A 15,628-nucleotide genomic window follows, 5' to 3' on the forward strand; every position below is an offset into this window, starting at 1 on the left:
TGTGTTCTATTAATACATCCATGGGGTGTAGGCTACTAAAGTCGCACTGAAATGAAAAAAGCATTCTGTCCCATTTTGGTTCACATAATTTGTCATAGTGTTCACCTATTCAACGATGTATGCCAAAAAATTTACAAAATTCTACTTTTGTTGTAAGCTTATACCAAAGTATATAATTTCTTACTTCCTGGAAAACGGTAGGTCACGTGCAATGACGACAACAGGTACCTTAGATTTTAGGCCAATAATCTCACGACATCCACCTGTCAATCAACGCTATCCTTCTATCGAATCTGTCTAAATTTCTTAAAACCCGTCCACTTGTCAATGTTCCAATCAAATTCCTCTAAACATATGTCCCACCCTCATAGCTTGTTTGCGTCGGAAATACTTCAAACTACAGAAGTTAGATCTCAAACGTCCGTTTCAGTGCGATTTTAAGGTGCCATTTCCAACGAAGTTCGAGATGCGCAGTAAAACTGATGTTATGATGAACAGAATTCAAGAAAACGCATTTAGTTCATGGTAAACATTTAGTCAATTTACGTAAAAAACGAAACAGCTCTACACACAGAAGTCCAGAACATTAGAGAACATTCCTCCAATCCAGGCAGCCCTGAAAGAGCACATCAAGTGCACTTGTTACCAGGCCAACTGTTGGAACCAGGCACTGGTCCTCGATCCATAGATGCCAGAGCCATCTGACTGGGGCTGGACAAAAGGAAAGAAATGGGTGGCAGTCACTCTGAACCACTGTTTTTGAAGCATCAAAATCGTGCCATTAATTATTTTGCTGTTGCTAAGAGAAAGAGTACACTGGAAGGTGCAAGTGTGCCAAAGCTGCACTTAAGTGCACTGATCTGTGCATTTGTTCTGGAGACTAGTAGATTTTGATCATTGCCATCATCATCATCATTACTATGAATATACTATTCTGTTTATTTGTATTATTATCGATAGCATCTTTGGTGTGTATAGTACAGTCTATGTCAAAGGGGCAGGTCTGAGGACAGAGTAACTGCAGCGAACTGAGCAGCTGTATATGGTGACAGCTGTAAATGGTGACCTTTCACTTATCAGTAATATTCTTTAACAAAACAGTCTTGAAAACAAAAAACAAAAGTTTGTTTCTACTATTTAGCTTTTCATCATCCCTCCTATATTAGTAATGTGCTGCCATTATTACACTACAGCACCTGGGAACGTATGTTTGGTAATTTACCTTTCAGGCCAGTTCCTGATGATGTCAGTGAGGCGGCTATTCGGCAATTGCCAGGTATGGGGAAACCGTCGCCGCGGGTTTCGTGGCGTTTCCGGCCGTTCGGACAGCGTGGTTCGACATGTGGCGGCACAGTCTAGTCATGAGGACTGCCTCTGGGAGGCAGAGGGGCATCCAGTGTTTTCCCGGGCCGGGCTTGGGCCGTTCTTTCAAGACAGACCGATACTGAAGAACCCTTTCCTAGAGGACGCACTGCTGAGAGGTTACCTGAGGAGACACCTGCCTGACCAGGTGAGGAGCTGGGGTCGGTCAGGCCTGGGACATCCATGATGTCTGTATCTCCACATAACACGGCCGAATACATACTCAGTATAACTTGTGTGTGTGTGTCTGTACAGGCTGTGTTGTCAGACCTGCGCGCGTTCGGAGAGAGTTTGGCGAGGGAGGTGGACAGATGGGGTCGCGAGTGCGAGGTCACTCCTCCTCGGCTTGTGCACTTTGACCCCTGGGGTCGCCGCGTCGACCACATAGTGACCTCCCCCGCATGGCGACGCATGAAGGACCTATCCGCGAAGGAGGGTCTGGTCGCTATTGGATACGAGAGGGCCTATGGCGAGTGGAGGTGGGTCCACACTTACTCCTGATATCATAGCATCTCTCACAAGCATTAGCTCCAACTGTATAGGCATACTCCTGCTGTAGGGAGACGCACATCTGTATATCATAACGTGTGTGTGTGTGTGTGTGTGTGTGTGTGTGTGTGTGTCAGCCGTGTGTACCAGATGAGTAAGCTGTACCTGTACTCTCCCTCCTCGGGTCTCTACACCTGTCCTCTTGCCATGACGGACGGTGCTGCCAAAGTCATCCAGGTGCGTGTATACAGTAGGGAATGAGAAGTTTTGGTTGTCAGTCCATTAATGGCTTGTGTGTGTGTGTGTATGTGTGTGTGTGTTTTTGTGTGCGTGAGTGTGAGTGTGTGTGTGCGTGTGTGTTTGTTTTTGTGTGCGTGAGTGTGTGTGTGCATTTGCATGCATGTGTGTGTGTGTGCCAAGGTTATAATAGTTTTGCTTTTTTCATTAGTTTTTATTTTTATATCGTTTTAACTTTTTGTTTTCAATTTCAGTTTAGTTTTGATTAGTTTCAAAGCAGGTTTGCTAGTTTAGTTTAGTTTTTATTTTTTGAAAATGCTTAGTTTTAGTTTAGTTTTTATTAGTTTCAGTATTAGTTTTAGTTTTTTTTTCTTCTGCGCTAGCCTTGTGAGACCATCCTGATCTCGTGAGCTCACGTTGTTTCACTCCGTGTGAAACAAACCATCAGGACCACATCAGGTTACTTCTGCGCAGGGGCACAGCTAAATAAAATGGAGGATAGATTTCATATCCACCCAAAATACTAGGCTTATGTTTGAAATGAAAAAGACTAAAACTAAGGACATTTTCTCAATCATTTTAGTTTATTTTAGTTAGTTTTGTAAACACACAATACAGTTTTAGTTAGTTATCGTTTTTTTGTAAAGTCTAGTTTTTATTTTTATTTCAGTTAACTAAAATGTTTTTTCACACCTAGTTTTCGTTTTTTAGTTAGTTTTCGTTAACTATAATAACCTTGGTGTGTGCGTGAGTGTGTGTGTGCGTGTGTGTGTGTGTGTGTGTGTTTTTGTGCGTGTAGTCTCTAGGAGTTCCCCGGCCAGTCGCGGAGGCCTTCAGCCGCTTGACCTCCCGTGACCCTGAGCGGTTCTGGACGTCTGGGCAGTGGATGACTGAACGCAGGGGCGGCTCTGACGTGGGTCAGTCATACAGCACCGTCCTTGAGTGACGCTGAGGGGTCAGGGGTCAGCCAGCAGTGGATTCTGATGGGATGAAGAACACTTACTTTTTTATTCGCCTCCATCGGTGACGAGTGTTTATCTGTTTCTCTCTCCGTCCTTGTTTGCGTTAGGGACTGGCACAGAGACAGTGGCCGTGCCGCAGAGCGATGGTTCCTACAGGCTCCACGGCTTCAAGTGGTTCACCTCCGCCACCGACGCCGACGTGACCCTCACGCTGGCCAGAGCCCAGGACAGGGAGGGAGCGACCACACAGGTCCCGCCCACCCACCGCCACGCCTCAAACCTTCTCTCTCCTCTCCTTCACTCCTCCTCTCTCATCTCTCTGTAGATGATTACCGACCCCTCAACCCTCACACAAACCCTTCTACCGGGTGTGTGTGTGTGTGTATGTGTGTGTGTGTGTGTGTGTGTGTGTCTCCTCTCTCCAGGGCAGTAGGGGTTTGTCTCTGTTCTATGCAGAGGTGAGCCGGGATCAGGAGGGCAGACTGAGAGGCATCGAGGTCCAGAGACTGAAGGACAAACTGGGCACAAGACAGATGCCCACCGCCGAACTGCTGCTAGACGGCCTACCTGCACACAGGGTTAACTAGACACCCCGTACACACTCACCTAGAACACTAGGGTGAATGTTAGGCCGGATTCATAGTCGACGCAAACTAGATAAACGCAAGCAACGGAAGCTTCGCAAGGCCACGCAAGATCTTGTTGCGTCCTTGCGTGTGTCATGCTGAAATTTGTCACTTGACGCAAGCAATAGTGCAATTCCTTGCGTTTCCACAAAACAAAACACAGAACGCAAGCTCTCGAGTCATGTTGGAGCTTGCGTTGTTTACGTCGACTATGAATCAGGCCTTAGTCTGATATTAACAATGTTCAGTTAGCATTTGTACATGCCTGTCCAGTTGTCAGATGAAGGGAGAGGTGTGGCCTCCATAGCCAGCATGCTGACAGTGACCAGGATCCATAACAGCATTTCTGCAGTAGCAGCTATGAGGAGGTACGACACTCACTGCTGCCCGCTTCCAGCTGCGCTCACTGTCAGTAGTGTGTGTTCTGATGGGGTGTGTGTGTGTGTGTCTGTCTTACAGGGTGGTCCAGCTGTCTCGGGACTATGCCAAGCGTCGCTCCGCCTTTGGGAAGCTGCTGAGAGACCACCCTCTCCACATGCAGACCCTGGCCAGACTAGAGGTCAGCTGATCTTAACCTCCACACAAATACCATTTACTACTTCAGGGCAACCCCGTCACTCCCAAGGCTCCTACATCGATCAACGCAGTCGCGGCGTCTTTTCTGTCCTGGCCTCACAGTGGTGGAATGACGTCAGGACAGCCGATTCGCTGCCCATGTTGCGCCGCAGTCGCAAAACCCATGTCTTCAAGAAACCTCTTAAAGCACCTACTGTATTTATATTTTGCTACTCATGCACTTTGACTTAAGCACTAGATAATGCTCTTAGTCACTTGTATGGAAAGGAGATGCCTACGTTAAATGCAATTATTGTCAGTCGGTTTGGATAAAAGCGTCTGTTAAATGACTGTAATGTAATGTCTTGCAAACATACAGATAATAAATCCTCATAATCATTCCTCTGTTTCTGTCCCCTCTGCTCCTTTCTTCGCGTCTCCCTTGCAGGTGGAGACTCGCGGGGCTTTCCTGCTGGTGATGGATGTGTGTCGTCTGATTGGCCGAGAGGAAACTGGACACGCCTCCCAGCTAGAGTCACACCTCCTTCGCTTGCTCACACCCGTAGCCAAACTCTACACTGGGAAACAGGTGCACTCATACAGACAGACGTGCTCCTTGTAGAGAAAGAGGAATGGATTGGTGTTAATATTTCTTTACCCCCTCCCTCTCTCCTGTCTCAGGCGGTTACCGTGGTTTCAGAGGGTCTTGAAAGTTTTGGGGGGCAGGGCTACATCGAGGACACCGGGCTCCCAGGAATACTCAGGGATGCACAGGTGGGTCACCTGAAACAGGTCTATTTGATGTGAAGATTTGAGATGACATGGTCTCTCATATGCTAGTAAGACCACCTTTTGTTGACGGTGTCTCTCCCTCCCCAGGTGTTGAGTATCTGGGAGGGTACCACCAATGTCCTGTCTCTTGACGTGCTGCGCTGTGTGGCTCGGAGCTCAGGACTGGTTCTTCAGGCCTACTTCAGCCACACCAAGGTCAGGGGTCAGACACAAACCTACACACTCTCAATACCTTGATATGCTTTTGTTACTAGATGAATGTTCACATGCAACCCCACTCTGTGTCCATCCACCCCCGCCCCCTGCCCCACCCCCAGAGCCTGTTAGGGGCAGCCTCTGGTGTGCCCTCCCTGGCCCCGGCCGTGAGAGCAGTAGACAGCGCCCTCTCTGGCCTCGGGGGGTTTGTACAGGCAGCGGCCAACAGACCGTCCAGCTACCTGGAGCTGGCAGCTAGAGACTTGGCATACAGCCTGGCGCGCATCTATATGGGTAGTTCATCTAGCCACACACACATACGCATGCATACATCATGCTCTATAAATAAAGATTATTATTATTATTATCATGAGTATGAATGGCAGAGATCGTACTTGATGTATCAAATCTGTGCACGCGTTTGTTTCAGGAGCTCTGCTTCTAGACCATGCCTCGTGGGAGGGAGCTACGCCTTCAGACAGCTACGCTGCTCTCCGGTAAATACATACGCAGGTAGTGTGTGTGTGCATGCATCCATTTTGTAATACGGAAGTGTGTTTGTAACATTTATGCGGCTTTTAGGTGGTGTGAACAGGAGTTGTGTCCAGTGGTCAGCAAGGATGCCAGAGGATGTTACGACGCCAAGACTCCACCTCTCGATGCTGCGCTGGTGTACGAGGAGCCAGTCACAGACTGAGTATCCGGATGGGAGAGCCAATCACAGCTTGACTGAGTATCCATGGGAGAGCCAGTCACACCATGATTATATTATCAGAGACTGAAGGCTGGGCAAGGGGTCAAAGGTCTTTAGTGCAGTGCCTGCTGGTCACCTGCCATTATGCTGCTCTCTAGCATGTGTATAAGTATAGAACTAATCAGCCACTGCCATTAACTGTTACGGGAACTGCTAGGTTCAATAATTTGTTTTACCTTGTTGCATTTTTGTGTTTCTTATGTGTAAGCTGTTGTGGGTGCAATTTACAATGTTGCCGTGGAATGTAAAATAAATCTGTATTTGAAATGGAGCAGTGTTCTATGTATGGTCTGTGCCAGAAACATAGAGTGAATTCAATATGCTTTGGTATGCTTTTATTATAGAGTTAAGTGTCATTGGGTAGTGTGCTTCAGGTCCCCAAGCCTGCTACATGACGAACATGGAAACAGCCTGCTTCTTCACACCCCCAGGACTAAGCTCCAATCTATGGGAGATTGGGCCTCTTGCTCAGCTGCCCCCTGCCTTTGGAATGCCCTCCCTGACAATCTAAGGGCATCACAGACTCTGGGTGCTTTTAAGAATGGTCTAAAGACTGACGTAGAAAAGCTTTTTGTATGTAATGTGTTTAAAAAAAAATAATATATATATATATATATATATATTAATTAGTGTCTGTTATTATTCTGCTTGTTTGTTCTCTTAATGACTGATTGTTTCAGCACTTTGAGATTGTCTCACAGTGAAGTGAAAAGTGCTTTATAAATTAATTTAATTAATTAATTATTTAGGCTACTTATGTCTGAGTATTTGAAGTTATAACCTTTATATCTTAGAGCATTATTTTGATGAAACTAGCCTTAATAAATTCATAGATGGAAACTAATTCATGCTTTGTAGGATAATTTCAATGCAACTTTACCTTCTATTGTGCTATCACAAGCTTTCATGTACATTTTAAGGCTCGAATTGAATTGCATAGACTTTGTAAACAGCCGTATTCCTTCTGTCAAAATGGCACTGTGAGCTATAAGGTTACAACTTTATATTTGTAACTAGGCTATATGTGTTGTGATTGTTATTCCTTCCTCCCTGTGGAGTCAGCCTCGCGTCACCAGGTTCTCCTGCGGGAGGAGGCCAGTTCACAGAGCTCAAGGAGTGTTGAAACCATGGGTTGAAACGTGAGGAGGGCGGCGCGTTTCAGGACCGTCCGCACATCGTGTTTTGGTTGGTTTGCGCTGTACATCGTGTTCACAAGGAGTCTTAAGTCTACACTGACGAAAACAACCTCGTGCGTTTATTTATAGGCTAAATAAGAGTGGTTTCTTTAAAGATTATGTCTGCTATGAATTATTGCACATAGCCATAGCGTTGAATTACATTGATGTTTGATCCGCTCCGCTCCTACCTGGTCTCGCTTCCTGGACGGAGTTATGATAATAACTCATATTATGTCGGGGTTTTCGGTGTACGTGTTGCTCAAAGTGGCATAATGTCACGTTCTGGACTGGACTGAGTCAAATTTAGGCGTGTCTTCATTATAAGCACCGCCGTCGGAAATTCGGAATTGATATTTACAATGTCGCTTTCCGGGATGTTGTTCCAGGGCAACACTGATGAGGTTAGTGAGATTACTAATTCGATTTCTTACTGTTCGTAATTTCATTCCCACAACAGGTGTACAACCCTTTTCTTAGTTGTTGACAGTGAAGTTGATTTGCCATGTTTGTCACTGGGCAATAGGCCTACTGCTGAAACTTACTGGCAGGTTGTCAAATCTGGCTCTCGATTGCTCTGCAAACTTAATACATGAACAGCTTGTTTTCAGCCTACCAACCATCAACTCTGTTCCGAGGGGCAAGTCGAAAAGCATATGCACTCGAAAACGAGGAGGTGTAAAAATTAGAAATGGTATTGGGCCCAATTCATACATTGATTACCTGATTTCTTTCTCTCCCCTTCAGTCATAGACAAATGTAAGATAAGTTCATCACAAACGACGCTTACCCATGGGTTGCACAAAACTGTAGATAAAAGAGACAATATCACTAATAACTTGTTTCAACTTTTAAAGACATGTATATCTCAATGTTTGGCACACACACACACACACACACACACACACACACACACACACACACACACAATGCATAATCAGGTCATATGACCATATGATCCATCCCCCCACTGTGTATGTATTATTTCAGTGTGATGCGGTGATGAACCTGAGTGCTGCTGATCGCTGTGCGTTTGTGAAGAACACCCCAGACTGCAGCATGGAAGACGGCTTCATCAGCTACCTCAGCCTGGCCTTCTGTCTGCTGCCCCCCTACCTCACCCCCCTCACTATTACACTCTGTGTAAGTGTGCTTGAGGTCTTATACTTACTCATCGGTCCGAAAACCGAAACCTAGTATACATGAAGCATACAGTAACAGGTCTTATTGTTATAGCTGTCTATGTGAGAATCACTTTATGTTCTTAATTGAGAGAATTACAAAAGTCCCATCAAATAAGGACACTGAGCTCACTACTCTATTGTAGGAGGTGAGAGAATGTTGTGTGCCTATGTAACCGAGTGAATCGTGTGTCCTCGTAAACCCTCGTGGAGTGAGTGTAGTCCTCCAAGGTAGTGGTAGCGAGTAGTTGGTGAAACGCACTCCCCTAGTATTAAGGATGGGCTAACGACACATCCGACTTGCAATGTTGCAGGTTCGCGTCCCACCCTGGACAATCCCTTAACATGGGTCAAACGAACCAGAAACACGACACAGACGAGAGTAGCCTACTACCGTTACAGATAGAGACCACTTCCCCTCTGCCTTATGGACAGGTTCCTCTTACCGAGTCATGTGACTACCTGCTGAAGACTTGTTTTATGAGTCAACTGATGGTTCTGCTCAGTGTGACACAGCCGGTGTCGATTCTCTGGAATAGCGCTGTATATATATTAGTATATATATTATTATATTATATTATTATATATTATTATATTATTATTATTATATTATTATTATATGTATATATATTATTATATCAGGTCTCAAGTCTGAGAACCAATATATTTCTTACTCTCGATTAGACATTTTTCTTCACATGTGAAGACACAAAGGGAGAGGATGTGTGCACTATGAAATGTCTCCATCTCTCACTCACTCACTCACTCACTCACTTTCTCTCCCTCCCTCCCACCTTCATAGATCGTATGGCTGTTCTTCTTGTTCATGGTTCTGGGACTCACAGCATCGCGCTTGTAAGTCTCTCTCATAGCTTCTGTTAGTCAACGCTGTGCGGTTTAAGTCACTCTCATGTCGTCTTTAGTGCCTGCACACACGCACACACACACACACACACACACACACAGACACACATTCCGAGACACATGGACGCTGACTCCAGCATTACTTGTCTTTAGAAGCTGCACAGTGGTCACATGTCACAGGGGGGTTTCTATCAGCAGGGGGGTGACTGCAGGGAGAGAGAGAGAGAGGGAAGGAGAGAGGGAGAGAGAGAGAGAGAGAGAAGGAGAGAGAGAGGGAGAGAGGGAGAGAGGGGGATTGAGTGAAAGGGAGCAGTGAGAGAAAGAATGTGTGTCGACTAGACTTTCACAGAAAGAGAAAGAAGTCGCTGTTTCTGCTCCATCTGCCCTTGTATGCATGATTAGACGGCAGCAGTAAAGCCACTATAAATACCATTACACATTCACAGACTTTCACACATACATACATACATACATACATACATACATACATACATACATACATACATACATACATACATACATACATACATGCATGCATGCATGCATCATGTGTTTGGAATACTACTATGATAAAGGACCTTGTCTTAAACTTAAAGTCTTTTACAACCAGGAGTGTTAGAAACGTGTATTGTTGTTAGGAATCCATCAGATTTATTCAATAGCATTGATATGTGTGTTTTTCTCTGTGTGCAGCTTATGTCCCAACCTCTCCGCCATCTCCTCCACTCTCAGACTGACTCACAACGTGGCTGTATCCTTTACCTCACTCCTAGTCTCGCATAGCCAAACCTATCTCCACACTTCTACATAGCCAGACCTATCTCCACACTTCGTTTACGCTGTGCCAGCGCCGGAGACAGGTCTGGCTGGACATATTACCATCCTGCAATAGGGGCGGAAAAAAACGCAGTATTTCTGTAAACCAATCACAGTCATCTTGGGCGGAGCCAGCCCCGGACGCAGCGACGGTGCTCTTGCAAAATAGTCTGGACCGAATCAGATTAATTTGCGTCGCCAGTCTCGCCACTGATTGTGCAGTGTGACAACGAATGACAAGGTTTATTGCCAAAACCTACATGCGTTGAGTAAGACTAATTGACTACCAGACAACCCATCCCTGTCTCATGGTTTTCCCCAGACTTAAATGTGTGTGTTTTCCTTGACTGGTGTGTGTTCAGGGTGTGACGTTCCTGGCGCTTGGGAACGGAGCTCCAGATGTCTTCAGCGCCGTGGCAGCTTTCTCTCATCCACACACTGCTGGCCTAGCTATAGGAGCACTATTTGGTAGCCACACACACGCACACACACACACACACACACACACACACACACACACACACACACACACACACACACACACACAGAGTGGGAGTTCAGACTAGAGATATTCACAGTTCAGACTAGAGATATTCCCCACATGACCTTAATCTCTCCTCTTTCTTCTTCTGTAGGGGCGGGTATCTTTGTGACCACGGTAGTTGCTGGGAGCGTGTCATTGGTCAAGCCATTCACTATGGCATCCCGCCCTTTCCTGCGTGATGTCGTCTTCTACATGGCTGCTGTGTTCTGGACCTTCATCATTCTCTACAAAGGAAATATATCACTGGCAGAAGCACTGGGTACGCACACACACACACACACATTGACTAAGCCAACTTTTGGGGACATTTCATTGATTTACATTGATTCCATACTCATTAACACTAACCATAACCATAGCCCTAACTCTAACCCCACCCCCAAAACCTAATAGGGGACACCAATCTTGTCCCTAATTTGACATGCTCTCCCCAATCACCGGCCCAGGAGTCAGAGGTTGATTAGCTGGATGGTCTGATAGCCGAGTTTGTTTTTCTCTCTCTTTCTAGGATACCTGGGCCTGTACGTGGTTTATGTAATCACAGTCATTGTGAGTGCATGCATTTACAACCGCCAGAAACACTCAGCGAATGCCTCCGTCCAGAGTCCAACGCATGTACCAGGTGACACACACAGACATCCCCAGCGTAGTTGCAAGGAGGTTCTCTTTTATTGTATTGTATAGCGCTGTCCTATTGTGTTGCACTGTTCTTTTTTAGTATAATTATCATGTTGTAAATTATTATTCTGCTGCATGGCCGAGGAGTCAGAACTCAAGCATTTTACTCCCTTGTGCTTGTATGAAAGAAGTAACAATAAAGAGATCTTGAATCTTGAGGTGATGATTTGCTCAAGTATCAGGGTGCTCAAGTACCAGGATGCTCAAGTACCAGGATGGTCAAGTACCAGGATGCTCATGTCCTGCTTCTCCCTGCAGACTTCCAGTCATCAGACTCAGATGATGAGGTCCCCTGTTTAAACAACAGCTCCATTCAGCAGGACTATGGTGAGAATTCATCTGTACAGCTGATACAAGACTGTTGACTAGTGTACTCTATTCAGAGATGTAACGAGTGTGTGTGTGTGCACGTGTGCGTGCATGTGTGTGTGTGTGTGTGTGTCTGTGTGTGTGTGTGTGTGTGTGTGTCAGAGTCTGAGTACAGGCCCCTCCTACCGTACTCTGAGTCGACCAGTCAGATCCTGCTGAGCTCACTCAACCCAGTGGACAACAGGAAATGGAGGAGGAAGTCCTGGGGCTGGAGAGTGCTCAAAGTACTGAAGGTGTGTGTGCGCGTGCGCTTGTGTGTGTGTGTGCGCGTGTGTGTGTGGTTTTTGTGACATCCATAGTTTGATACTGAGCTGCAGTTCTGTCCTCCGGCCACCAGGCGCCGGTGGAGGTGGTGTTGCTGCTGGTCATCCCAGTGGTGGACCCTGATAAAGAGGACAAGAACTGGCGACGCCCTTTGAACTGCCTTCACCTGATCACCGCCCCCCTGGTGTGTGTTCTCACCTTCCGCTCCGGGATATGTAAGTGAACAAGCCCAGCAGAGTGTGTGTGTGTGTGTGTGTTTGTTTGGGCGGCACGTAGCTCGGGAGGTAGAGCAGCTGTGCTGGGGATCGGAAGGTCACCGGTTCGATCCCAGCTCCCGGCAGTGTGTCGAAGTGTCCTTGAAAGCAAGACACTGAACCCCAAATTGTGTGGATGGAAAAGACAAGAAATAAACAGCTCTGGAAAGTCGGCATGTTTGTTTTTGCTGTTTGTTTGTCTGTTTGTGTGGGTGTTTATGAGTGAGCAGGGAGGTTTATGTGCTGGATGCCCACTGTGGCCCATCATGTGTCCTCTCCTCTCCAGACGGTGTGTATATGATCCAGGGGGAGTTTCCTGTCTGGCTGCTGATCTTTCTCCTCAGCCTCTTCATCTCCGCCATCGTATTCTGCACCACCGACAATGACTGCCCCCCACCCTACCACTCAGTAAGTGTGTGTGTGTGTGTGTGTGTGTGTGCGTGTGTGTGCGTGTTGGTATAATGTGTGTGTGTGTGCTGGTATAATGTGTGTGTGTGTGTGTGTGCTGGTATAATATGTGTGTGTGTGTGTGTGCTGGTATAATGTGTGTGTGTGTGTGTGTGTGTGTGTGTGTGTGTGTGTGTGTGTGTGTGTGTGTGTGCGTGCGTGTGTGCGCGTGCTGGTATAATGTGTGTGTGTGTGTGTGTGTGTGTGTGTGCGCGCGTGCTGGTGTAATATGCAGGTGTTCTGTCTCTAGCTGTTCTCCCTGCTGGGTTTCCTGGTGAGCGCCATGGTGATCAGCGCTGCGGCCTCGGAGGTGGTCAGTCTGCTGCACATGCTCGGTGTGGTCCTGAGTCTGAGCAACACCGTACTGGGACTAACTCTGCTGGCCTGGGGAAACAGCATCGGAGGTGACACACACACACACACATACACACGCTTATACACGTGCACATCTGTGTAAACAGTGTTGTGATGAATGTGCATGTGCATTTTAAATTTTCAGATTGCTTTGCTGACATCACCATCGCACGCCAGGGCTACCCGAGGATGGCCATATCCGCCTGCTTCGGAGGAATCATCTTCAGTATCCTTGTTCTATTGTGTGTTGGGTGGGGAAGGGGATGTGTAAAGACGTGTCAGCGTTCCCTTGACCGCGCTCCTCTCAGACATGTTGTTTGGCGTGGGGCTGGGTAGTCTGCTGCAGATGCTGAACAACAAGCCCCTACTGCAGGTAACGTCCATTATTCTCCATAGCAACTGTTCTGCCCACAGTAGAATATGTAAACTGCTACCGTAGTGCTGTGTTCACACCGGGCGCGGCGTGTTTTTCCTGCGGCGCGGCGAGTTTACATAGAAAGTCAATACAATTTGCGTGAACTGGGCGGCACGAATTGCCGAACTCGGCGGCGTGGCAGCCAGGATTCGCCGCGCGGCGACATTTGCAAAAGTTAATTTTTTTCTAATTTATGCGGCGGATTCGCGCGGCGACCCATTGATCCCGCGGCGAGATTGGGTGAACTGGGTGGCGCAAATCTTCTCACCGTGCCCGGTGTGAACACAGCATAGGAGCTGAATGTACCAGACTATCAACACACACAACACTGATGCTCTCCTGTCTGTCTCTCTCTTTCCCTCTTCATCTCTCGTCCTCTCTTAGTTGGAGGCAGAGGGTTTGTTGACGTGGGTTCTAGCAGCTTCTTTGGGTCTGTCCCTGGTTCTGTCCTTCGTCATCGTTCCGCTGAGCCGGTTCCGCCTGGGTCGGGCTTACGGCATCTTCCTCATCGTCTTCTACGCGGTCTTCCTCCTCATCGCGCTCCTCACAGAGTTCGGCATGCTCTGACCGCAGCGGTCTAGGGGGTCTGGAGTGGACCCGCCTCGCGCCTCCTGACCGTTCCACGTCGGAACCGACGCCCCGGAGCACCGAGAGACTGACCAGACGGACTGAGGACAAAGCTCTCCGTTCAGCTCGGCTCTGGAGTTGGCTTTTAAATATTTCACCAGGCTTTGTAATGCATGAGGATTAGAGCTCTGGAGAACCACATGACCTGCATACACACTTGGGACTTCTCCTCTGAAAAGAGGTTAAACCAATCACACTGTGCCTTTACTGATGCGTCTTTACACTGACTGGCCATGCAGGAAGTAGCACACACACAGGAAGTAGCAGCGATACTCGGGCCAATGCACAGGAATGATCCTCCACTAGGTTTCACTGTTCTGGACCAATCAGTGGTGGGTATGTGGAACGTAATGATTCTAATCAATTTGAATCTGTCAACAAATAGTACTGTGAATTCATATGAATGTCGTTGTTTATTGCTATCCATTCAGGGATTGTGTGTGTTCACAAAGAACTATTAGAATGTGTTTTTGACTGAGGGATTTGAATAGATTCAAGAGAAGTGATGGACCTGTGTGTCTTTAACGTTATTAACGTCACCTTGCCTCTATCTTATGCAAGAACAATCTCTCCCGACATTCAATCTTCAATTCAGATTAGATGTAGAGTTGATGTCCATGGAAATTTTAGAACATTATAGCATTTACTAAATCCGAGAATACATGTACTTTTGAAGATTCAGGAATATAATCTTTCCAGCAAACAAAGTTTATAATGCAGTTTCGGGGGGAAGGACAGTGAGCAGTCGGATGACAGGAACACCTCTCCTGGCACGCCTGCTCCCAATCTGATAAATCCACACACCTGAACTGAACTCAGCAATCAAGTCCTTATCTCCCTCCAGGCACGCAACAACCCTGCTTCTCCACAGCTGAGCTCAACCTCAGCCACCTCAACCCCCCCAACCTACAAACTCTCTCAACCTCAGCCACCTCAACCCCCCCCCCTCCCCCAACCTACAAACTCTCTCAACCTCAGCCACCTCAACCCCCCCCCCTCCCCCAACCTACAAACTCTCTCAACCTCAGCCACCTCAACCCCCCCCCTCCCCCAACCTACAAACTCTCTCAACCTCAGCCACCTCAACCCCCCCCCTCCCCCAACCTACAAACTCTCTCAACCTCAGCCACCTCAACCCCCCCCCTCCCCCAACCTACAAACTCTCTCAACCTCAGCCACCTCAACCCCCCCCCCCTCCCCCAACCTACAAACTCTCTCAACCTCAGCCACCTCAACCCCCCCCAACCTACAAACTCACTCAACCCACCTCCTTCAACTTAGTTATCCAGCAAGCGCTCAAACCCGTGAAACATTTCACATTGAAGGCACAAACGAATAAAGGCACAAACAAATTCACATGACAAAGTTCATTAAAATTATTTAATACATCAAATACATTATACAATTACAGAATAACGAGTTATAAAAGTAAAGTCTTCTCTTCAGTCTGTCGAGACACTGGTTAGGAGATATACTGTAGCTGTAGAGGTTACTGGTAGAGGCTGGGGGGGGTCTGAGAAGTGTGTGTGTGTGTGTGTGTGTGTGTGTGTGGTGTGCTGGTTTGGAGGGTAGCAAGGTGATTATTATACCTGGTTTAACACTGATCGGATACGCCTCTAAACTAGGGCATAGAATGAGGAACATGACCAACATACTGCCTGTCCCGAC

General features: G+C 47.1%; 3 protein-coding genes across 5 annotated transcripts in view; 2 read left to right on the top strand and 1 right to left on the bottom strand.

Moving 5' to 3' along the window:
- Positions 1-1,243: 1,243 nt before the first annotated feature.
- On the top strand, positions 1,244-5,927 carry LOC311324840 (acyl-CoA dehydrogenase family member 11; the record flags this gene model as incomplete). Its single annotated transcript, XM_084457435.1, has 14 exons — positions 1,244-1,510; positions 1,618-1,841; positions 1,989-2,088; positions 2,888-3,005; positions 3,158-3,300; positions 3,476-3,628; positions 3,950-4,044; positions 4,136-4,235; positions 4,680-4,820; positions 4,913-5,005; positions 5,111-5,218; positions 5,341-5,512; positions 5,649-5,715; positions 5,801-5,927. The coding sequence occupies 14 exons, from the start codon at positions 1,244-1,246 to the stop codon at positions 5,913-5,915; spliced, it is 1,896 nt and encodes a 631-aa protein (XP_084313561.1). The 3' UTR covers positions 5,916-5,927.
- Positions 5,928-7,246: 1,319 nt separating this feature from the next.
- slc8b1 (solute carrier family 8 member B1) lies at positions 7,247-14,860 on the top strand. Its single transcript, XM_084457724.1, has 15 exons — positions 7,247-7,551; positions 8,138-8,290; positions 9,131-9,183; positions 9,886-9,943; positions 10,371-10,476; positions 10,644-10,811; positions 11,061-11,174; positions 11,489-11,557; positions 11,702-11,832; positions 11,937-12,078; positions 12,404-12,525; positions 12,815-12,968; positions 13,064-13,144; positions 13,227-13,291; positions 13,718-14,860. The coding sequence occupies exons 1-15, from the start codon at positions 7,510-7,512 to the stop codon at positions 13,898-13,900; spliced, it is 1,641 nt and encodes a 546-aa protein (XP_084313850.1). The 5' UTR covers positions 7,247-7,509; the 3' UTR covers positions 13,901-14,860.
- Positions 14,861-15,326: 466 nt separating this feature from the next.
- The window catches only part of tpcn1 (two pore segment channel 1), a 14,026-nt gene continuing 13,724 nt past the window's right edge, over positions 15,327-15,628 (bottom strand). For all 3 annotated transcript variants that reach the window (XM_084457660.1, XM_084457661.1, XM_084457659.1), the window contains exon 27: positions 15,327-15,628. This exon is cut by the window's right edge and continues 499 nt beyond it. The gene's annotated coding sequence lies outside the window, so the exon portion shown is untranslated.

Source organism: Borostomias antarcticus, assembly GCF_949987555.1.
Source record: "Borostomias antarcticus genome assembly, chromosome: 23".
Classification (NCBI taxonomy): domain Eukaryota; kingdom Metazoa; phylum Chordata; class Actinopteri; order Stomiiformes; family Stomiidae; genus Borostomias; species Borostomias antarcticus.

Bases quoted from the DNA above. Each gene is read 5' to 3' on its own strand.
- slc8b1 (XM_084457724.1), top strand. From the start codon at position 7,510: ATGTCGCTTTCCGGGATGTTGTTCCAGGGCAACACTGATGAG. The intron at 9,184-9,885 runs GTAAGTCTCTCT...CTCTGTGTGCAG, and splicing joins GGACTCACAGCATCGCGCTT to CTTATGTCCCAACCTCTCCG. The intron at 10,477-10,643 runs GTAGCCACACAC...CTTCTTCTGTAG, and splicing joins AGCTATAGGAGCACTATTTG to GGGCGGGTATCTTTGTGACC.